At 39.9% G+C, this 24645-nt stretch overlaps 1 protein-coding gene across 2 annotated transcripts in view; it reads right to left on the bottom strand.

Moving 5' to 3' along the window:
- STX18 (syntaxin 18) overlaps positions 1-23085 on the bottom strand; it is a 120918-nt gene extending 97833 nt beyond the window's left edge. For both annotated transcript variants that reach the window (XM_019928514.3, XM_073805042.1), the window contains exon 1: positions 22678-23085. In XM_019928514.3, the coding sequence (XP_019784073.2) occupies positions 22678-22845 (168 nt within the window). In that variant the 5' untranslated portion in view covers positions 22846-23085. The remainder of the gene's footprint in view (positions 1-22677) is intronic.
- Between the last annotated feature and the right edge of the window lie 1560 nt (positions 23086-24645).

The raw sequence follows: 24645 nt of genomic DNA, 5'->3' as shown, positions 1-24645 counted from the left end.
GTCAAAGGGGCTCCCAACTCCACCAAACGAGCCCCGAGAAGAGCTGGTTCAGGCCAAGGGCGGTTCTGTACCAGCGGCACAGAGGCTCCAGGCCCAGCAGGACAGCCTTCACCTCGTTCCCACCTTTCACAACGTCACATTAGACTCTGTCTGTTTATTTTTAAAATCTCCTTCATTTTCTATTCCCTAAGTTCACTTCGGTTGGCTACTCTGTGATCCTGATAGTATAGAAACACCTCAACAGGAGAAAAAAAAAAAAAGAGTGTAGAGTAAGAAATAATTCTAAAAAGTTTTGATATGTTTTAGGAAGTTGGTTTTGTGTGCATGTGTGTGTTTTAACACACATGGAAAAGGAGAATTTACAGTCACCTAATAAAACCTAAGTTGATATTCTTCATGAAATTACACATGCAAATAGGAAGTATTTATAGACAAAGATTTACAGCCATGTTCAAGAAAATTTAGCAATTTTACTGACACTCTCTTCAAGATGCATAAATATAATCTACTTGTAACCTCCTCTTGTCACAAAACCAAGGAGTTTCTAAACCACACAGATAATCTTGGGTTTTTTAAAACACACTAATTTGAATAGAAAATTTTGCAGAGACAAATGTTTATATCACTATTTACATGAACAGAGCTATCATCATTTCATTTGTAAGTGTTCCCATAAATGTTGTTCCAACTATAATAGCCTCACATGTACTAAGGAAGTGGTTTTTTAAATTAAATCTATTATATATTTGTTATATCTTTATGCAAAACGAACAGGGGCCTCTATTTTATATTTTGCATATGTATGGATTTTCTTATTAAAATTTCCTAAACATAAGATATATCTGTATTAAGTGACTAGAAGCTCAGAGTACCACGTAAATGCTGTAGAAAATTATTAACAATTTCCGTCCTTGCTCTCCATCGAGCTCATGCACAAAACCAAGATAATATCGGAATAAAGCATTTGTACAGAAAACCATGACAGAACTTTGGCCTTGTTACTGTGCTATTCTATGCTTTCTTCGTAAGGGTGTACATAAACTGAGTGCCACAAGCCAACCGAAATGGTAAAACGGCCAAGGGGGGAAGTTTCTCTAGGTAAATCTGTTTGTGAAATTAAATATGCGTTTCACAAGACTGGTTACCAAAAATTGTGCCTTAATGTCGACTACAGAGACACAACAACTAGTTAAGAGAACACAAGGGTTTTCTTAAAAAGATATACATGCTATGAATTAATTCCATCCTTCCTTCCCTCCTTCCGTCCTTCCTTCCTCCCTCTCTCTCTTCCTTTCTTCCTTAATTTCATTTCCAAAGTCACAGGAAACACATTTTAAAATATTATAATGAATTTGATACATGTTATTCTGCATCAATACCCGGTTTTAGCCCAGCTCTGGCTCACAACAATCTTTACTCACATACATGTGCACTTTATTTCTTTAACATTAATACTTTAAATAGAGCTTAAAATCATGAAACTATAAGAAACAAAAGAAAGCCTGGAAAGGTTTCTTCTTAGCCTTTCTCAAAGAAGGCCTTTCCCTTTTTAAACAATTTACATGATGTTTTATGGTCCTTTTAGAAGAGAATTATGGTAAATGGCACTCCAAGTGGGTTGTGTGAACCCACAAACCACTCCTCATAAAAACTGCTATAATTTTCCAGGACAGGGACAATAAAATATCATACACAAGCCAAAGCTAAATCACGGTGCGACCACAGTAACAAACACATTATTTTCATGAAAATTAAGCATGATAAAGCTAACAAAGAAATGACAAAGAGAAAACTTCTGACAGATTTTTCTCAGTCTACTTAGCACTTACACAAGCATTTACAGAGTTTTCCTCCATTTCCTAAGTGGCTTGAAATACAGGTGCTAATCTAGTTCCCAAGTTTTTATATGTAGTTCATCTACTTTCAATAAGAAATTAAGAAAATAAGTAACTACAACTGTAGCTCAAAGAACACTATAAATAAGCCAATCAACCTACCTAAAATTATTAACATTTTTGTTTCTAATCAAATGCTAAACTTTATGGAAAGTTCAAATGAAATTTTCCGGAGATGCATTTTCCATTTCAGACCACTAGGGACCAACGAGTGTCTTCCATTCCCAAATCAGTAACTTCGCGGTTAAGAGAATGAACGTTGCAAACACTGGCAATGTACTCCCTTCTCCCGAACAGAACCAAATTCATTATCTGTGAAACAGCTGAGAAGATCCAAACACTGTACAGAGAAAAAATGATGATCAAATGAAATTTTTAAAAGATGAAAGTAATTCAAATGGTATAACTCTTTAATCATCATCTACTTTGAAAAACTTCCCACTTTCCCTTTCCCCAAGACAGAGTTATTAAACATTAAAACTGAAAAACAATACTAAGACCATGGTTTTCTACCTCAGGGGTGGGAGAAACTACAATACCACACTGCCACAGAAAATAAAGCCTGCCTAATACAATTTACTGTTGCTGATCACAGCAGCGTATTGCTAAGTCAGGCATAATACTGAAATTAGGATCAGTGAGCCAGGCCAAAATATCTATACAAGAATATCATTTACAGAGAGTTAGCTTATGATGCAGTAAGAATGGTAAAATGAAACAGCATTTTCTACTTATATCTGGTATTATTAATTCTGGTCAGAGAGAACTATTTAAAATATTTACAACACTCCTTCACAGCAAAATATTGGAAGAGAATTGGAATGAAATAATACAAAGCTCTGAAACAAGCTAACTGATAGAAACCTTAACAGACATGTTCTACTGCTTTTCAGATTCTTACGCTAAAATGGACGGCTCTTTCTAGAGTAACAAATTATGCTAAACTTATATAGTATTTTTGCACATAGCTCAAGTTCCCAACTCCTTCCGAAAGAGTACTGTTAATTAGCATTGCAAACTTCTAGGAGAATATGGCAATGATTCAATTAAATCTGCTAAGACATCGAACACAGAAATTTGCTCTCCTTCCTCCCCCACACAAAATGTAATAGAATAATTCTAAAACAGCGAGCTGGAGAACAAAAGCTGAACACCTGAAATGCATACTTGTCAAATCCTTTCATATAAAAATGCACTTTTTTATAAGAAGAAAATTTTTGGCTTCTAAATCAAACTTTAAGAAAGAGGACATTTAAAAACGATTTACAATATTAGATATAAAGAACAAATAGTGATGTTTAAATAGTTTGCTATTAAAACTAAATTCATTACTCTTGAGGTTAAATAAAGCTTTGTATGCTAAAGTATGTCATTGTATTTGTTCAGACAGTCTAGCGGGTCTTTGTTTGTGTTTATTGGAAATGCCTTCCAAATACTAGGCCCCAAATCAGAGCTTCCCAAATAGAATCTGCAGAGAAAAAAACACTGATTCCAAAAAGAAGACTGTGCAAACGATACATAGTTCCAAGATAAATAAATCTACCCAAACCAACTAAACTGTTCTTCCAGGTTGATCAGAGACTCCTGCCTCATAAAATATATCTCTCAGAAAACTTAAGATGTACACATGTCAGACTTACAATTAAAATGATCTTCAGAACTAAAAAATTTCATCAGCCCAAACGCAATGAACAATTTATCTAGTCTTGCGAATAGATACGAAGAATCTTTGAAGATGCAAAATATCTTCCCCTCATCCTACAAAATCTGACCTGACTCCTCCTCCATTTACCAAAGGCTACCCACCCGCCCAATCCACCCCTTCCACTGCCCTTACTGGACTCTATGTTATTTGCCTAATATGGCAAACCCTGTGAGCAAAAAGAAGAGTTTACTGAATCTCTTTCCTTGAGGTCCCTCACTGACGTTTCTTTGGGCCCACAGCACGGGGGTATGGGCCTATCTGCATGGCTGGCTCCACACACGTATCACGAAGCTTTTACAATTGACCACACAAACACAATACCACAATGTAGGTCAACTTGTGCACTGAGATGCCAACGTGAAACTTATATAGAAGTAAACTACAGACATAAATCTAAAAGGGTAGAATTCCACTCAGTGATCCTAAAATTATTTCAAGGAATCAATCTCCAAGAATGCATCATGAAATCAGAAGAGCCCAGTTAAGCTTTAAGACCGGGGGTGGGGGGGGGGGTGAAGAAAGAAAATGAAAGACTTTAGAAGAGGCAGCAAAGGTTTCACCAATCATATCATTGAGAGGGCTCAAACTACAGATGAAGTTAGAATACAGAAGATTGTAGAAAGGGCATTTAAAATTATTAACTGATCAAAAATTTGTAGTTGTCATTTAAAAAAATACAACTTAGCAATTCAGTTCAGAAAGAAGAATATCCCGAGAAACATACACATCTGTTTAATATTACAAGCCAACTGTCAACATCCTAAGTGAAGTTTTAATTTAATATTTTTTCTTTCTTGATGTTTTACCTTTAATCAATGCCTCATGAGAGTATCAGCTTTCTATAAGAAACTGTTAAATATAAAGAAATGTTATTGTAGCATGTTTATAAAATCATAGTTCGAGAACTTTTTATTTTTCCAAAGCCTGACCACAACTTAATTATCTGCAGGACATTCCAGGCTCACAATTGCAAGCTCCAGTTCCCAAGCAATTTTAAACAATATCTACTGTACAGGACAGAGGGTACACAACAGACCGCAACATGGTTATATTTCCAAAAGTCAGCATTAGGCCCTTTAGACATGGTTTTTATTTTCATTAAACAATATTTGTTTCCTCACTAATCATTAAATGGTTTTCATCACTATTCCCTGTTTTCCTTTCACATGTCAGTTGTTAGCATCAGTGTTTGTGTTCATAATAAATAAAAAAGTGACCCACCCAGTTATTTAAAAACGAACACACACGATGTCTGATTCAACGAGTGTTAGAGATTCCATGACAAACTCACACCCTGAATACTGTTCTATTTTAATCTAGACTTTAATGGAGGAACAAACTGTACAATACTCCTTTAAATCAGATTTAAGCTTTGTGCCTGCTTATGTTATTGTGGGCACGTAGATCTAATCAGTGGTTCAAGACACATACTTGGGAAAATGCAAAAGGAAGAAGAAAAGACAGCAAGTTCATATTCCTGACCATAATGGAGAGGAATTGAAAATATTGCCAATTCCTACAGATGGATGAAAAAAGTAGCCTGATTAAAAGTAACATGCCAGAAACTGACCAAAATGCGGGGGAGCAACTGACAGAGCATTCCAGAACTTTAAGAATGATTCCGAGGAAGAAAATCTTAAAAAAAAAAAAAGAAAAGAGAAGAGAAAGCTGTACGCTGTGAGGTTATTAAGAACAATTTTAAAATATATGAAGTATGGAAGAAACAAAGAAAAGTACATCAAAGTCAGAGGTAAAATTAATAGCCAGTAGAAAAAATAATCCAATAAATAATCCAGAAAATCTTCAGGAAGTCAGACACTTAAACTGTTACACTGGAATCACTAGAGTTTTCAGAAGAATAAATTATTTAAGTCCAAACAAACTAATTTTGGATTTCAGATTAACTGGCCAGTGGATATGTAAGCTCAGAGAGACAGACAGATGCACAAATGCAGGGCACATGCATTTATTGGTTTCCATGTTTATTTATCAAACACTTTATAACATTTCCTATGTGCCAAGCACTTTCAAAGCGCTTTGCTCATTTAATCCTCCAAAATTAGGTACTACCTAATTCCCACCCTATAGATCAGGAAATGAAGTAAAGTAATTTGCCCACAAGTCACACACCAGTAGGTAGTAAAGCCCAGAGTCCATGCTCTTAATTAACCACCATGCCACCAACCTCCCAGGTGACACTGCCTTTATCAAGATGAGAAGAGGTCTATTATCTGGAGGGACCCAGATGCCTGCCTAACTCCTCCACAGCCTCCTTCTCCTTCTCCTCTACCAGCCTCTCAAATGTTGCCATTCCCCATTCCCAGGCCCTCTTTTCTTCTCATTTGAAATTCCCCTTGGGTAACCTCACTCCTTCCTCAAGGCTTCAACCTATACTCCGATGTCTCCCTGTCTATGTCTCTGGCTCAGAAACCTTTCCTGAGGTCCACTTCTGTATCTACCACGGCCTGATAAACATGAATCCCTTGGGTGGGTGTTCAACAGGCACCTCAAATAACCACAAAGATGAACTCATCTTGAACTGAACCAGACTCATCTAGTCACCCACAACTGAAACCTTGAATTCATCTAGAACAATTGATTTTCATCTCCTACATCTAACAAGTCCCAAATCCTGTCAATATATCTTAAATCTGCCCTCTGTCTCTATGGTCCCTGGCTCAGTGCACGGGGTCTTCACTCAGATGTCATTTACTGCAACAGTCGATGGATCCTCCTCCTCACCGCCAGTCCTTCTCACCTCCACTAGGTTTACCAATGGCCAGCAGAATGATCTTTCTAAAATCCATACCTGATCCTGCCAGTTCCCTGCTGAAAACGTTTTATGGTTCACCATGGCTTTGAGGATAATGCCCTTCCTTCCCCAATCTAGGGAAATCCCTTCTACTCGTCAAGGCTTAGATCTCCTGTGAAGCCCTCCCTGCTTCAAGCCCCTCCCACTGAGTTCTTCACTTCTACCTCTGTGTCCATATATACTTTGATAACAGCACTTATTACAACATGCTTTAACTATCTGCCTATTAGTCTGTCTTTTCACTAGACTATGAGTTTCTCCTGGTCAGGGATATTGCCTCACTCACGTTTGTATACCCAATACCTAGTTGCGTGCCTGGCATACTCTATCCAGAGTGTTCAATGAAGAATGAGAGAGTGAGTGACTGAGTGAGTGACTGAGTGAAGAATTCATTCGCAGAGATACCCTCAGTGCAAAGCAATATCAATAATCTGTCTAAGGCAGAATGAAGAAGCACAATTTTGAGTGTAACGTACATCTATTGTTGGCCACTCACATCCATTGCCCTCCTCCTGGGAACAGCTCCCCAAATTTCCTTTGGAAATCATTCCTTCCCTATTCTCAGCCATGTGTGACACTGTTCTATTTGAAGAGCTGGGTCCTAAGCAGACCTCTGGAGTTGGGTTTAAGGAGAGGCATCTGCCTCAGTTCCAAGATGCTGGTGGGTACTCTGAGGAAAGCACCTCTCTCTTCCTCTGGATGGGGTAGTATGGGAAGTAAGGTCTGCACGTGCTGCAGCTCTACAGCTACCATGAAGCAGAGCTTGGAGGTACCTTAAGGGAGATGCTAATACCACGAAGGCAGATCATAGGGAGAGAGAAAAAAGGCTTTTGGTGACACTGTTTTGTCCCCTGGGTCCAGCCGTGCTGGAGGTTAAGTCCTATTACTAGACTTTTCAGTGACATAAATCAATAAATTCCCTTAATCATTTAAGCTAATTCACATTGGGTCTCTGTAACTTGTAATTGTAAGACTCCTGATACAGCAAGTTAGTGTTCTGTGGGAAGAAAATCAAGCTACTCATTTGAAGAAATGCACAGAAAAAGGAAACAAAACAAGGAGAGGATGAGAGTAGACCACAAGTTAAATCCGACAGGCAACAGGTAAAAAAGGTTAACAGGATACTCCAAAACACAAATGAGGAGATTCAAGATGCCTTCCTTTCCAGACAGCATTAATCAGGCTTTTATAGGGGTATTCTATGGTACATTTATGAAAAGAATAAAGTTTTATAAAGAGCTAGAAAAAGAAATTAAAAAAACAACTAACACTTCTTTCTGAAAAGGCCTTTATGAGAAAAAGAAAGGGCTTTGGGATAATTTAATCTGGAGAAAGCAAATCCTAGAGGCAATTTAACTTGTTGAAGGGTTATTTATAAGGAGGTGACTGAACAGCTGTTCTCCAATTTCACAGGGAAAAGAATTAGAGGAAATTGATTTATATTTCAGCATGAAGCTGAAGGCAGGCAAAAGGAAGAAGTGCTCGAGGGAGAACTGTTAATGGTGCAAAAAAGCTAAATGAGAAACTGGATTTTTATGGCTTTTAGAAGTTGGAAAATCACCCATGTTGATTCTTTTAGCTTTGGGTCAAACTAGTAAACAAATATTTGAGAACGCCTTCTATTTATTTAGTCACATACCATGTACTGAATCGCCACTATGGACCAGGCGCAGGGCTGGGAACTGGGAAGGGAAACATGAGTAAGACGTGGTGACTGTCCTGTGTAACGGCTGCAGCACTAGCTACCAAAGCCAGTGAGGGAAATATGTAAAAAACATCAAATCACTCTCGCCCTTTCCTTTTCCATCTCCCATGCTCAAAGATAAATAATATAGTTTGGAAGAAAACAGCACTTGGAAAGCTAAGCAACAATGCAATCATTAAATAACAACACGTGAGTGCCTATCTCTTTGCTAGATGGGATACTGCTTGACTCATAAATCACTGAATAAAGCCAATCAGATCTTCAAAAAGTAAGAATAATAACACCACCAAACAATAATGCAAAGGCTGTCATAAGCCACACATAGTTGCTGGCTTAATGAGTAATACAGACAGCAAGTGCTTTGAATTCAGAAGAGATTAAACTTCTACCCTTTAAGGATGGGTAGAATTTGAGTAAGTGAAGGGGAGCGAGCTGTCCAGGCAAGAGAAATAGCAAGAGCCAAACAAGGAGACAAGAAAGCAGAGGAGTTTGTGAAAAGAGCAGCTTGGTTAAAGCTGGTAGGATGATCCAGGGAAGTGTGGGATGCAACACTGGAAAAGTGGGTAGGGCTACCTTTATAAAGACCTTTGAAGACCAGCCAAATAACAGAATTCACTGTGTGAGGAATGGGCAGTACTGAGCCCAGGCAGTTCTGAGCACAGGAACATGAGGAAAGCCGCATTTTCGGCACAGTGGCTTGGCTCTGAGCGGGGGGTGGGGGCGGGGAGCACTCAGTGCTGTTTCATCAACTCAGGCTCAAGATGGTGAGGGATGAGCACGCATGGTAGCAGTGGGCTGGATGAGAAAGAGAGGAAGCACAAGGCACAGATTAACTTCACAAATATGTGCTGAATGCTGCACTTCATCTGTGCTGTGATGGGGAGTGGGACACAGTCCCTGTTCTCTTGGGCCTGAGAACTCACTGGACAGGGGAGGCCAACAAAAGGGAAACTGAGACAAGTGCAGAAATGGCGGTCAGCATGGCTGAGTGGCCGGAATCAATTCTGATTCCCAGAACTGTATTTACATGAGCGGAACAAAATCAAATAGTCAAAATATAAACAGAAAAACCAATTCTCCCAAAATATCACCTGATGTGTATCATGGGAGATGCTGATTTTACTGCCAATTGAGTCATGGAAAAGTATAGAAGCAAATATGCGTGTACTGACTGAACTGTACCAAGCAATGAATACAAAAAAGACTTTATAAAAGAGAGAAGGTCTTTTTTAGGACTGAAATGTTTCCAGATTTCATCCTTTGTCATAACTGAGATATATTCACAGATTTCTCACTTACCTACAGATAAGTATTTAGACGCCTTCAGAAGATTCATCACCTCTCCTTAATATCTCTTTTTTTTCTTCCTTCCCTTAATTTAATTTTGATTTAACTTCCTCTTGTCACTGCTTGCTTGCAAATCACGGCCTCTATGTCTGGAGTCAATTAGGGCTATAAAGTACCCCACCACGCCTTCATCTGGGGACCCATTTATATATATTTTCTTATTTCAAGAGGTAGAGCTAAAAGCCCGTAACTCCAAAAGTTTCCAATCAACCATCACATTCTATTCTTTGGAAAAGTATGCTTCTCTCCGCAGTTAAGAAGACAACATCAAACTATATTTTGCAAGAATATTTCCTCTCCACCTGTAAAAAGATGAATTGTGCTTTGGAAATTCATTTGCAGAAAATGGCTTGAGTGTGTGTAATACATGCTTAATAGCAATAACATTTAAAAAATCTTTCTACCATTTAAAATTAAATGTAATTTCCTTATTACTTTAATGGAATCCTTTGGAGCTGAAGTATTTAACTAGTCCCTTTCACATCAAGTATTCATTATATAATTCCCTTTTAATATTAGGTATATTAGGTATGTAAACCATCCACTGACAGAATAAAAACACACATTTTCACTGAAACAAAAACAGGAGAAAGACAAGGCAGCCTGATTCAGAATCTGATAATGGGTTACAGATTCCATTCCAGTTCAGATTTATAGTCAAAGTGCCACAAGACCATTTACCACCTCTAATCCTTCAGGTCATATTTGGAAGAAAAGTATGAACTGCCACATCACTAAGAGAAAATCTGTTTGAGCCTAAAATTTTTGACATTACCCCATTGTAAAGTTGAGAGAGAGACAGAGAGAAACATATCGCCTTTAAAAGCCACCTTAAATAAAAAGGCAAAGATGAAATGTCCAAAGTTCTATCCACGGGGAGGAATTCCCTTTGTCACTATCTTTCAGGGTCACCCCTGAGTGGGGCTACAGTACAATCCTGTCTATTGATGGCTGGTACCAGCCTACTGGCTAAAGCCATCCTAACCCATGGGATGCCTGACATACACAGGTAAAAAATTCTAGGGCTGGTGGGAAGACACGTAATCTAAGTAATAGATTGTGGATGCAAAGCCTTTACCCAGTTCCCAAACCAACTCCTGCTTCTTCCAGCCCTCCAGTCTCCTGCTGGAGCCTCGAACTGGCTGCATCCAATCAGAAGCCAGAGAACAAGGACACCCAGTCACGCACTCCATAAAGATCGGCCTGCTGACGCAGGAGCAGAGTGGAAAGGATAGAGAGTAGATCTGTAGGGGCCGAGGGGTAATACCTGGCACACCCCATTACCTACTTTTCACACTCCTTCCAGTTAAACTCAGCTTTCCTCAGATTTTACCATCCTGTGCTTTCCCACTCCTAGAGTCTTCGTCATGTGTTCAGTCCTGCATCTCCTCTCTCCATTCCACATGTGGAAAATCTGGGAGGCCCACCTAAATGTCACCTCTTCCATGAAGCCTCCCCTCAACCTTACCCCGAAGTAATCTCTCTGCTATCTAAATGATCAAAGTTCCTCTTGTGAAAACTTCTATAATTATGAGTATGCCTTATGAGTTTACTTATCACTACCTGACACAAGTATTTTTGAATCCGTTTACTTGTTTACTATAAGTTTCCAATTAAAATATACTCTCCATGAAAGCAGAGATTTTGGTCTGTCTTACCTTTGCTCTATCCCCAGGGTCAAAAACAGTACATAGCGTATAGCAGATGCTCAATAAATATTTGTTGAATGAATGAATGCCCTCTTCTAGATTGTTAGCATATTAATGACCAAAATGAAAGTCTCATTCATCTTCCCAGCCCAAAGAGCAATCTAAGTGCCTTCCTTATACTTATGGGCAGATACTCAAAAAATATAAGCTGATAATAAAGTAGTTGCCATTTAATGAGTATCTCTAATGTACCAGATACAATGCTGGCAGCTTTACATGAAATACCTCATTCAGTCCTCACAACAACCCTAAAGGGTAGTATGGCAGAGCTGTGCCTTCAGGATGAAGGCCCTCATTCCCCCAACATCCAGAAGAATTGCCTGCTGATGGCTCACAGCTGAGTCTCTCTCAGGCACCGTCCTCAGCAGAAGGAAGCTATGTCACCCAACTCAAAGGCCTTTCCCTGGTGAAGCCCTCTTCTGATGACTGACCAACGTTTTTAAAGGCCTGGCCCCTTGCCTCACCTGAGCAATTCTGAAAAATCATCTCAGCTCGAGTTCTTCACGGGACTGACTGTTGAATGAACAAATAAATAACAAACTAGTGTCCCAATGACAGAAAAGGGAATTATACTTTTTCAGATGGATATAATGTATAAATTGGGTCTCCTTCCTTCTCAATGATTTTACTAACTAAAACTACAACCCTTTTTCCATTTTCCCAAAAACATACCTCAACACTACCTCTAAAAAATACACAGTTACTAGTAATTGTTGACTAAAAAAAGAGTTTGATTTGGAGGCAGCTGTATTTCCCCAAAAGCTAGTCAGGCATTTTCAAATACCTGTGATTTATGTAGCAAAATATGCTCCTAAAGACAGTAGATGATATGACAACATGCCAAGGAGAAAATCACCAGAGATCTGACCTGTGCCATACAAAGTGAAGTCCAGCTCCAAAGTCCCAGGACAGCACTCCGCATGCACATACCCCTGCATCCACAGAACCTGGAGAGGTGGCAGGCGATCCCAGGAATACGGCACAAGCTCATCAATGTTACATCATCTTGGGCAGGACACCTTGGTTTCTTTATGAGTAAAGGAACCTAACTTGCAAGGATAGTCAACCAAATTACAAAGCTTTTAGCAGAGTGCCAGGTAGAGTAGGTGCTCTACGAGTGGTAGCTATTATTACCATTTATTATTTTTTAGAATGACAACCAGAAAGCTAAGACATCAATGAAACACTTGTGGATGATTTTCCTGTACAGGTTAAGAAAGTCTGAATTGAAAATCCAGCTGAGTTACAGGAAAATTACTCCCTTTACAAAAGATTTACCACAGACTTCCTTTAAAGAGGGGCCCCCTCCATTGTACATTTAATATATAATTAGATACTGCTTATTCATGACATTTTTCCAATCAAAAGATATTCTTTTCCATTCCTCCCACAGCAAATAAAAACTCATCTGCCTAGAGTTTTACTTATTCTGTTTTGCTTCTCATTTCAAGAGTAATATGTGTTCATTAGAGAAATTCAGGAAGATAGAAGCAGAAAAATAAATCACCCATAGTCTCATCAGCCAGATATAGCCATTGTTAGCATTTTACATACACTAAAATGTAGGCCAGAACCCACTGGCCTAGTCAGCCAGTTTCCTTCTAATCACTATGTCCATGCCTACAGTTTTTTGATTTTGTATATATAGTTTTAATTGTAACTGGTTTTGGTAGTATTTTTTAATATGAGCAATTCTTCTCATGTCATGACAAACTTTTCACTATGCCATATTTACCTAATAATTTCTTGTACTTGGGAATAATGCTATAGTGTCTCTATGTAAAGTACTTGTGATAGCTGCTATCATCAAAATCAACACCATTATTAAGATTACTGCTGCTAATTTTTAAACTCAGAAAGACCTCCCACTTCTAGAAGATAGGTCAATATTTCATATACATTTTCATTTTCTTCAGTTTTGCTTTTACAATTAAATCTTTAGTCCATGTAAAAATGTACTTTAATGTATGTACAGTAAAAGACAAGGACCTAAAAAAAAAAAAAAGCCTTTCTTTCCAAAGTGCTAACCAATTATCCCCAAATCAGTGAATAAACCTTCTTTTTCTGACTGATTTACAATACCTCCCTAAACAAGAGTTACACACACATACACACCTGGCCTAACAGGCTTCACTGATTGATCCATATACGCATATATTATTTTTTGGGTTCAAAATGTTTTAATATTTGGTAAGGCTAGTACACCCACCCCAACACACACCCTTCCACTTTTCTTCAAAAATTAATTAGCTATTTTCACTCATCTTCTTTTCTAGATAAATTTCAGAACTACTTTCTGCTGGAATTTGGAATAAAGCTGCACTAAATCTACAAATTAATTTAGGAATAACTGATGTCTTTCTAACACTTCTTCCCTTCCACATACACAATATGTGTTTCTATTTATTCAAGTTTTCTATATCTCTCTACAAAACTGGGAAGTTTTCTTCAAATGGGGCATTTACATTTCTTATTAAGGTTATTTCTAGAAATGCTTTTTGTTACTACTGTAAATGATTTCTTTAGATTTTAAGTGGTCATTAATTAGATTTGGATGGCCACTGATTTTTGTACACTTGTTTTGTACAAAAGCTCAGGAGGCCTTCTATAATCTGCAGACCATAAAGTACCTCCCCAAGTTTGTTTCACGCCACTGACAAAGAAGAACCCACTGGCCTAGTCAGCCAGTTTCCTTACCATCACTGAAATACATCCTGCTCAGGCTCGCCACCTACCCAATTTTACTTGCTCTTCAAGGCTCTGCTCCCACGTAAAAGTTTTCCTGACTAGCCTGCTCCCAGTTATCACCTACCCCTTTCTATTCTCCTCCAGCACTGAAATAAGTTCTCATACATTTAACACTTTCCCCAAAGTTAGGAATAATTTTCTTTTTATCAAATTAGGGCATCCAACTTTTTATATTTGAGAAAAGATTCAACAGAAAACAAGTAAAGTGAATTTATATACATTTTGCCTTTTATCTTAAGAGATTATAAATCTGAAACAAATCTGGTAAAAAATGTATTGTTTGTTTAAAATAGTGATAAACTGAAAGCAGCCTAAATATCTTTCAATAGAGGTTCAGGTGAATAAGTTATGTAATTTTTTTTTTTTTAGGTAAGAGATTTTTATTCTGTAATATTATTTTTAATGGTTATGCAGCCAAATAAATTGATGACAAGAACAATACGTATTGACATAGAAAAATGTTCACAATATGTTATTAAGTGAAAAAACCAAGACAAGACAAAAAAAAAAGAGGGGCTAGAAAACAGCACTGTAGAAAAATTGTTTTTGTTTAATAGGAAAAATGTCTGAAAAAATATATACGAAAATTAAAACAGTGGCTATTTCTGGCAAGTAGTACTATATGTGAACTTCATTTTCTTTTTTATTCTGTTTAATGAGCACTTACTGTTTTCATAATCAGATTTTATAACTAGTCAACTTCAAAAACATGCCCCACTGATAACAGCTCATTATAAGAGTACATAATCACTTTTAAATCAAATATACTTGTGGAAACATACCAAACAACAACTTTGAAAAACAAAATCATTTTTTTTTTATCTAGGTGAAAAATTCTGAGTACATAGGAACTCGGGGGAAGTATCATAAGGTGCTGGGGCAGTTACTACTGCAAAAAGCATTTTAAAATATAGTCTGAGACTTTCAGAAAAAAGAGTACTGAATCATGGAAACACCCTGTTGAAAAGGTCCTTAAACGATTATCTAGTCAAAGCTCCTCATTAAACAAGAAAAATGAAAAAAACAAAAAGCAAACGAAAAACAAAAATAGAGGTTAGGTGAGTTCTCCAAGATCATACAGTTAATTATTGGCATAGTCCAAAAGTATCTGTAATTCAAAACTTATGCTTTTTAATTCCTTTCTCAATTTCTCCCAGTCAAGATATGCTGCAGTCTGTCATCTCTACTTAGACTATAAAAGACAAATGTTGATTTTACTATGGTTTTCTTATCATCTGTCCAAAAAGTGAACAGGAATGTATACAATATTGTGAAATGAAAAGACTCACTTCTCTTGGTTAAATATAGCTTCTGAGCTCCATAAGAAAGTTTTGACAATTAGGCATTATGTTAGACTGTAACAAGTAGAAGGCAAATTCTAGTATTTACAGACTTTGAGAACCTGAAAGTCAGGAAGAATAAAGTACTACTGAGCTTAAAATTACAACTGTGCTGCAAACTTTTCATATGTGAGTTATATGATATATGAGTTCATTCAACACATCATACTTTTCACTTCTCTGGTTTATTCACTTTCTCTTCGAGGGTTCGGAAGGGGCCTCTTTTTAAGTCAATTTTAAACTTAATATGTTTTAAGCACAAGTTTTTCGTAACACAAGCCATAATTAACCATTGTAAACGTCACTGATACTTTGCCCACCAGGGGGAGCCCATATAGATTTTTCACACAACAAGAAACCTCAAACATCAAGTTTGTATGAATTCTAGAATCATATTATTCATAATATGATCAATATTGTAAAATCACTTGATAATATTATATTTCTATCCCCCAAATAGAGAAAAATTAATTGAGATCAGGTATGTAAAGCCCTCAACAGAGTTACTGACCTATAGCAGAAGCTCAAAAATAACTGACTTTCCAAAATTTAGATCCTCCTGAGTATTAGTTATGGCACTCAAAGAAAATAATCTGGTATTCTAACTTGTACACAAGTTGGTGTGAGCTCAGTTGATATCTGCCCTGATAGATGGTTCTATCCTTGGTATGTTGACAAACCTGGTTCTCAAGCCTGCAAGATAGTATCAGACCATGGACAGGAAGAGTTCATTAAAAATGTCATCCTGAGAGGACCTGTTTTGGCAGCCCTATCCTTAGTAGGTGATACACTGAACTACTGGCTACCTGCCAACTAGAAACTGAGAAAAGAGGGAACTCTTTGACCCATTCCAGACTTTTCTTGGAATGAAGGAGAAAGTCAATTGACTATCCCTGAGAACCATGCTTCTACAGTATGTGATACAATCATTACCACCCAGATGACTTTCTTTCAAGAATAAAGAATGCACAATTGAGAATAAAAGTCTATATAAGAACCTGGTATCTAAATGGCCCTACTCAGTATCCCCATCTGCAGTCTGGTGTGGTTGACTTGCCTTGTAGCTCTCACCATAATAAGGCCCAGCCCAGTGTTCGCTGGATTTGTGAGGTGGTTGGCGGGGTATATGAACTATGTGTCTATTTTAAAGACTCAATCATCTCCAAGATCTAAATACGACAAACCTAGAGGAACCCACTGGGTTCCAGCTATGCTCTCCAATCCAGATTTACCAAGAAGCACTGCCACTGGGGAGTTACCCACCACTTGTTGTCTTAATAAAACTCTAATGTCTGTTGGGCCCCGTGAATCTATTCTCCACTGTTTAGAACTGAGAAAGGGAAGGCATGATTAATTGGCATCCTACTCAAACTTTGAAAAAAATGTTATTGTGATATCTACCACCATGAAACTTGCCAACTAGAAAGCTGGGAATTATTCTACCTCTCCCTCTTTCTACCCCCACCAATGGCTACATTTTTTTAAAATCCACCTCCTAATTATCTACTTCATCCATTCACTCCTCTGTCACTAGCTCATCAGCTCTCACCTGGATTACTGCAATAGCCTTCCAATTAGCTCCTCTATGTCAGTCGTGTTACACTCCAAACCCATCTGCAATATTGCTGATTATCTTAAAAGACAAATATGAACTTTTCAGGCCTCTGCTCACATAGCTTAGAGCATAAAGTCCAAACTCCTCAGCACTGCTGACAATGCTCTCACCCAAGGTCTGGTCAACTTTTCCTCTAAAGAGCCAAACAGGAAATACTTCAGACTCTGCCAGCCTTTGCCAGCTACAACTCTACCACTATAGCACAAAAGCATCCATAGCCTACATGAAAACAAATGAGCGTGGTCTCATTCCACTGAAACCTCATTTACAAAAATCGGCAGCGGCTGGATTTGGCCTATGGGCCAAAGTTGGCTGACCCCTGCTCTAACCTAATCCAGAACAGCCTCATCTCTTGCCTCTCTGCCCCTCTCCCAGGCCTCCTCCAGAAAAGGGCTCCAATCACTCCAGCCTTGCCTCTGCTCCCCCCATCACCCTGCTGTTGTACACCGGTGCCTTTGCTAACACTCCTCCCTCTGCCAGGAATGCGATTTAACTCCCTTCCTTTGTCTGGTAGAATGGTTCTCATCCTTCAAGGTCCAGTTTGATTTTCTACCAATTCTCCCTCAAGGAGCTTTAATTATCCTTTATTTCTATTTTCAAAGAGCCGAGACGTATGTCTCATAGTTTTATGTGTCCTCACAATGACTGACACCTATCAAGAGTCCAATGCTTACAGGAGATGGAATAAATCAATTAGTATTGAATAAATATAATTTCAAAAGCTATAGTCTTCATAAATCCTGGAAAATTTCAGAGTGCAGTCCATACAAAGGGCTCACTCTTTATACCATGGAAAGTCACTAGCACTGAGTTCTGCTTACAGTACACACTCAGTTATTATGATCCATAAAAATACAGCACCATGAAGTTAAGAGAAGACTTGGAGAACATTAATGGAGCGAGAAACTGTGTCTCTCTCAGCCCTATGGCTGGTTCCAAAGGGGCTCCTCAAGGAGAAGGGGGAATGGCGGTAGAGGGGCAAGCTGGCTAATGAACCTCTCTCTTCCCAGCCCCCTCATCCCAGCCTTAGCAAAAGCTGCTCCTTATTTCCTTTGCAAAAAGAACTCTCCATTAATTTTTTTTAAATCTATATGATTCAACAGACCCACGTTCTATTTGAATCCTACATCCTAAACCTACACTGTTTCCTGATCTATTCCTGTCTTGTGTGGGCCTGTCTCCAGCTTCTCACTGACCCTTGGCACCTGTTGCCTGATACTGCTTCTTTGAACAATGCTCCCTCAACTGAAACCCAGTTTAAGTAGAATTATACTCAATCCTTGGATAAAGTCTATTTCCAGCTACTATGGATAATAATCCAGGTGGTCCCAGCTTAGCCTTTGGCTCCAAACACTGGCACACAAGTTCAACACTACAACTGAGAAGAAAATCGAGGAGGACCTGGGGGATCAATGCTGAGCATTACGGTTGTCACTTCTACCTGAGTCGTCGTATTATTTATGGGTCTGCTTCTCCACTTGACTATAAACTCTTTGATGTAGGAACTAAATCTTACTAATAAAATAAAAGCTACTATCTATTCAAGGTTTATTCCAGATACTGGATTAAGTGTACATATATACTGTATAATATTAAGGAATCATGTTAGGATCACACATTTCTAGAACTGGAAGGAGGCTTGGACAGAGATCAACCAGCTCCAAAATTAAAAGCAAAGTGACACAGTAGATAACACTCATTCTTTAATTCAAGAAACATTTACTGAGAACCTATCCTGCACTATTCTAGAACCTAAAGAGTCTTTGTTTTCATGAAGCATATAGTCTAGTGGATAAACAACAAGTCAATGGATACATGATATGTTAGACAATGACAGGAATAAAGCGGAGTAAAGAACAGAAAAAGGATGCTACTTTATACAGGGCAGTGGAGGAAGGGCTCACTGAAACAACGAATGAGCAGAGGCCTAAAGATCAAACCACATGGAATCTGAGAGAAAAGTGTTCCAGGTCGAGGTAACCACAAGCGCAAAGGTCCTGAGGTAGGAATGTGCCTGGTACATGTGAGGAAAGCAAGGAGGCTAGGGCAGCTGGAGTAGAGTAAGAGGAAGGTGAGAGGAGGGGAGCTCGAGGAAGGCAGCAGGGACTTTGGGTTTGGGTTGCTGTAAGAAGTCTGAATTTAAGCCAGGAACTAAAGATAATTAACTCATACAAAAAATAAAAGTAAATGACACTTAGCTTTCACAAAAGCAATGTATAATAAACAAAGAAAAATTCATCTGCATGTCTAATCTGAAAATAGAATTCCCAACAACACAGAGTCGCTGTTTATCTTATAAATGAGACATCTTTGTTTTACAAGAACTTGCTACAGTTATAGTCTAAGCTGTCGGCTTTACCAATGTGGACACTGAGGTGCAGAAAGATTAGGTGGTCTGTCCACTTCATGGCTCAACTTGGTCTAGAACACAGGTTCCCTGATGTTCTGTTCACTGGCTCCTGTTGCCCCTGCAGACTCAGTTTGGCTACTCAGAGGGGTCTTGGTTTACTGTGAACTGCTTCTCCTGGACTCTGTAACCTTTATAAATTAGTAAGAAAATGAAAAAGCTGCCCCTATGAGGCACCTCCAGACACATTCCCACACCAAAGCCTGTCATACAAGCTCCCACAATTCTAGTTTTTTATTCCCCACAGAGTTGAAGACCACCAGGCAGGTAAAGTGAAGACAGGTCAGGCACTGTGCTAGGGAACAGAAGGAACATTTTTGTCAGTTTTGCCTGCCCAGCATCCCTTACTCCCTAGTGTCAGACACAGCACTCCCTTTTCCAAGGTTCTGGTGGGGCAGCAATCACAGCACCCAACCCACCTATTGGAGTGGGCATCTGACCTGGCCATGTGAAGAACCTTATCCGTCTGAAGCCATAACAAGGGCTCAGGACCCAAGCAGAACCAACTAGAGTCCTTTCCTGGGGTTTTATGGATAAGATCTGGAGAAAGAAGCTCCTTCCTGTGTTTCCCAGTTTTACCAGCCAACACATTCCTATTTTGCTCAGGTTAGTTTAAACTAGGGTACCCTTACTAGCAATCAAAAGAATTCACACTCATGCAAGCACTTGCACACCTTTCCTCATTTCATCTGCATAACCACCTTATAAGGTTGCTATTATTCACTCTATTTTAGGAGTGAGGAAACTGCGGTTAAGTAACTTGCCCAAGTTCATGCAGTAAGTAAAAGGCGTTCAAATTCTTTGGTCTTTATGCTTTGGTCTTTATGCAAGGTCTTTATGCTCCAAATCTTATTCAGTATGCAATTATGAATATAGTATTAACTCAGGAAGAAGAAACTCAGCTGAAGAATTTTTGGTTTAAAATTATAGTGGAAGTATATGTATGGGGCAGGGTGGGAAATAAGCAACATTAAACTGGAGTCAAAGGACCTGCCTTCTTCCTCTGGCTCTGTCCTGTGACCTCATCTATTATGACTCTGGGCAAGACATTTCACTTACCTGAGTGTTAGTTTTCCCACCTATAAAATGAAAAGACTGAACAACATGAACTTAAGATCCTTTTAAGTACTAAAAGAAAAAAGTCCATGGTTCTGCTTCAGGCATACAGACTCTATTTTTACTATATGTTATGTAGGATATCAGCAAATTTCAACTTGAATGTCAGGTCCAACAATAGGTAATGGTTGCCTGGGGCACAAAGTTCCAAAGGATTCTGAGCAACACAGATGTACTGGGACATTAACACTGGCTTCCATGGTCCCAGGGAAGGAGAAAGAGGAATAACTGCATGTTTGCCACACATATGCCGTCGCTGATAGCTTCACCTTGACAGAGGAGTGTCACTGCCTCCACTATCGATGCTATTAGTACCTACACAGAATTTTCAGATTCCCTCATGAACTTCCTTGGTTCCCCTTTGCAAGTGAAGAATGAAAGTACAAGAAAGCAAAGTGGTGTAGGGAATAAAGTTTTGTGCCACTGATGAAAATACATCTAAATGGCCTACACAGAGTTAGCGTAGGAGTGAAGGGGAACAATAATAATCATTACAGCTCTTTACGATATATACAAAGTCTCATAAGATCCTAATAATCAGCTTACCAGTCAAGGAGGGTATTATCATGCCCATTTTATAGAAAAGGGAAATGAGACTTGGGTAACAGGACTTACCCAAGTCACCCACATCTAAGTAGCAGAACCCAGATTGGAATCTAAGTCTTCTAAATCCAAGACCCAGTTTCTACTCCCAAGGTCCCCATTCATCCCACAGCCCAAATGAGTTAACTAATCAAGCTCCCAATGCAAAGTGGCATAGTTATCACTGTTAGGAGTTGTTCAGCTACGAAAAGTTCCTCCCCGCCCCCAAATCTGAAATGCCATTACTAATTTGTTTGTAATTTAACGGGTAGACACGCATTGAGTATAAATAAACTGAGCATAAAGTTACCCATCTCCACACCTTTGTGCATACTCTTCTCTTAGCCTGAGATGCCCTTCTCCACCCTATGAGCACTGGAACCAACTACTCTTCTTTCAAGATTTGTTTCAGGCATCATCGCCTCTGTAAAGCCTTTCTTGGCCCTGACGCATAATTGAACACTCTCCTTTGTGTTCTACACAACGTCTTCAAGGTGTTGTGTCACTTCTTTTGGTAATATGTCTGTCTCCCCCACCATTCCTTTTAAATCGCGTTATTCTAACACAATGCTTGTCAGAAGGTAGGTGCTTAATGTATGCTTATTGATGGACTGAATATATTCATCTCGACCAATTTCCCTTCCGAGGCTTGAATATCCTCTGCAAGCTGCCACTCACTAATTCATGCATACATATATTAAAAAATATCTGAGTGTCTACAAAGTACCAGGCACTGCACTGTGTATCAAACAGAAGTGGGTTTACCATGAAGTTTGAGCCCCTCCCCTGCACCCCCCCAAAGCTCTGAACCTTTTTTTTTTTTTTGTGACTTTGTATTTTTATTTCTTAAAGAGGACAGACAGAACTGTATAAGCTTCAAGCTCCACAAAAACTAGATCCACCCTTGGTGCCAAGGATCCAAAAGTGAACCTGGCAAACTTTATCTCTCCCCTTACAGAGTTTCCTGTGTAGTGGGGAAGGAGACAACCATTTGTTCATTCATTGATCCAACAAACATTTACTAAGCAATGCTCTGAGTCAGGCTTCGGGGATTCTGAAGTGAAGCCAACACTGTTACTGCCTTGAAGGAGTAGGTCCCAGCTCTCCCGAACGAAAGCCTGCTGTGTTCAGGGAACAGAAAGTAGTTTAGATGGCTGTAACAGAGGGTGTTTGTGAAAGATTATCCTAAACCAGTCTCAAGACAGACCGGTCCCTGGCACGAACCCTAACCTATTGCAGGAGGCAAGGAGAAGGGCCAGGTCGGCCGAATGCGATCTTGGATCTCAGTGCGGGGCAGGGGAGGGGAGGGGGCTGAGACAAGTAAACAGAAGAGATAAATACACTGTGACTGTAGTCAGTGCTGCGACAGGAAAGCAAAGGACGGTGGGGGAAGCTTCGCCTGCGTTCAGGTCTGCAGTGACGGCAAGCTCATTACCTCACAAAGCAGCCCATGTACGTTGCAGACATAGTTCCGAGCTCCCCAACATGCGTCCCCATTCCTCGACCTAAGGCTGTTCCTTTCCAAAGACAGCCGTCGACTCTCTGGGACCAACTCTCCTGACCGCCCTTGACACCACCTTCTCCAGGCGCTTCCCTCACCCACTGCTTACGGGACAGAGTCCGGTTTGGGGTCTGGGGTCCCTGCCGCGGATCCGCCCCCCTCTCCAGCCCGCCGTTTCCATAGCAACCAGCTCACCACTTCGCGCGCCCGGCTGGAGAAGTCGCCCTTAGGCCGGGGGCTCCGGCGGAACAGCTCGTCGCGGCTGCCCTCGACCCCGCCGCCCACCGCCACTCCCAGCGCTTTGTTGCGCGTCTTCACGGTCTTGACGCTGGCCCGGAACAGCAGTGTGATGTCCACCGCCATGGCGACCCACACCCACGGCCCCCACCAGAGCCGCCCACGTCAGCAGCCGGCGACCGCGGCGCGAGCTGGGCAGCTGGAGGACCGTTCCGTTTCCGCACGCCTCCGCTCACCAACGGCGACACGAGAAGAAAGGTTCCGGCCCGCTCGGGGCTACGGCGGCGAGAGGAGAAAGGTTCCGGTCTCCGCCGGCGCGCGTGCCCATCCCCTCGGCGACCCGGACCCAGCGACGCTCACACCCGCGCCCGTTTCTCCTCCCGGCAAACTTTGGCTGACTTAGCCGCGCGGGGAGGTCCCGGAGTCCCGAGCCCTCGCGAGCTCGCTTAGGGCGTGTAGGCCCCGGAACCGAGGGGATCAGGAAGCCGGAAGGCTGGCTCCATTCTCTTGGCTCCCTGTTGCGCGGGTTGCGAGGGGACAGGAAGCGACCCAACCTGACCCAGACCTCATGAACCCACCTTGTGCGGGACCGAAGCACGTGGGCGGTGACCACCTGGGTGCAGTAAGTGCTAGGGCAGAGCAGGTGTGCACGGCAGAGAGCTAGAGGCCAGAGGCCTTTCTTTTCCAACCGTCACCCACCTGATCTGTAAAATGAAGCCAGCACCTTCCTCAGCGAGATAACACGTGCGAAGTGTTTTGGCGTTGCTTGGCTCCTAGAGACCAATGAAAGTTAGTTACCGTTGTTAATAATAACATTATTGTTAACATTCTTGTTATTAATTATGGTGGGGAAAGCTCTATAGAGAAGGCATCACACTGTAGAGAAGGCAGATTTGAAGAATGACTAGGAATTTATCAGATCGAGACAAGGACGAAAGAGTTTCACTGGTTTCTGTTCTTCCTCATGTATGGTTTTTAAATATACCATCTTAAGTCATAGTTATTTAAGTGGACTGAAAGTTAGCCAGTGAATTCTTTCTACATTTTGGTTCGAGGTTCAGATCTAATTCAAGATCTTTGATTTCATCATTTGTTTTCTTTTTTTCTAAAGAGGATGCACAATTAGAATATGTATTAAAATGTGGTTGTCAAAGAGTGATAGGCAAAATAAAAAATGATTTTCATAGCAAGATGTTATTTATCTTTTCACTCTTATTCTCTCATAAGTTGTGCACAATTGGGTTTCCCAGAGGCTGGGTGACTTGTGATATTGCAAAACACTGAATGCAAAACAGCTGTCTTCTATTAGGTCAAACTTTAAAAAGATTTGCACAAATGTAAAACAGTGCCATTCTCACTAAGTTGTTTTGGAAATGCTTTTTTTTTCCACAAAAATATACCACTTATGTTAATATGTAATGGGTTTATCTTTACTTTTAACTGAATGAATATTTCAAATTTTTGTTTAAATTTCGAATTCAGTAAATATCCATAGCTAAAACCCATATAAACGAAAGTTATTTTAGGGCCCTCAGTAATTTTTAAGAGTGTAAAGGAGTTCTGAGACCAGAAGTTTGACGCCCGCTGTGTTAAATATATTTATCAGAAATAGATGTTAAGAAACTACATAGGTACCTGGAAGGAAGAAGGAAAGTGATATTTAAAACCCACACTGTAGCCACTTCAGCCTTCCCTTATGAGGAAAATAAATTTTCATACAGCTTTCTTCCACCAACAGAGTAAGGGAGAGAGAATAAGACAGAAATTACTAAACCTCTGCCAATGATTCTGCCTTGCATAAGTGGCCCTTTGTCTTACCGAGACATTAATGAGTCTTTGGCTTATGCGAAGATAAGTCTGGGGCAGAGTAGAAAGAGAGCTAAATCACCCTGCATAATAAAATGAATGGGACTGAATTAAGGGTAA

The sequence above is a fragment of the Tursiops truncatus genome, chromosome 5 (assembly GCF_011762595.2).
Source record: "Tursiops truncatus isolate mTurTru1 chromosome 5, mTurTru1.mat.Y, whole genome shotgun sequence".
In the NCBI taxonomy this organism is placed as follows: Eukaryota; Metazoa; Chordata; class Mammalia; order Artiodactyla; family Delphinidae; genus Tursiops; species Tursiops truncatus.
The sequence above is the reverse complement of the archived record's forward strand: the minus strand, read 5'-3'. Positions and strand labels throughout refer to the sequence as shown.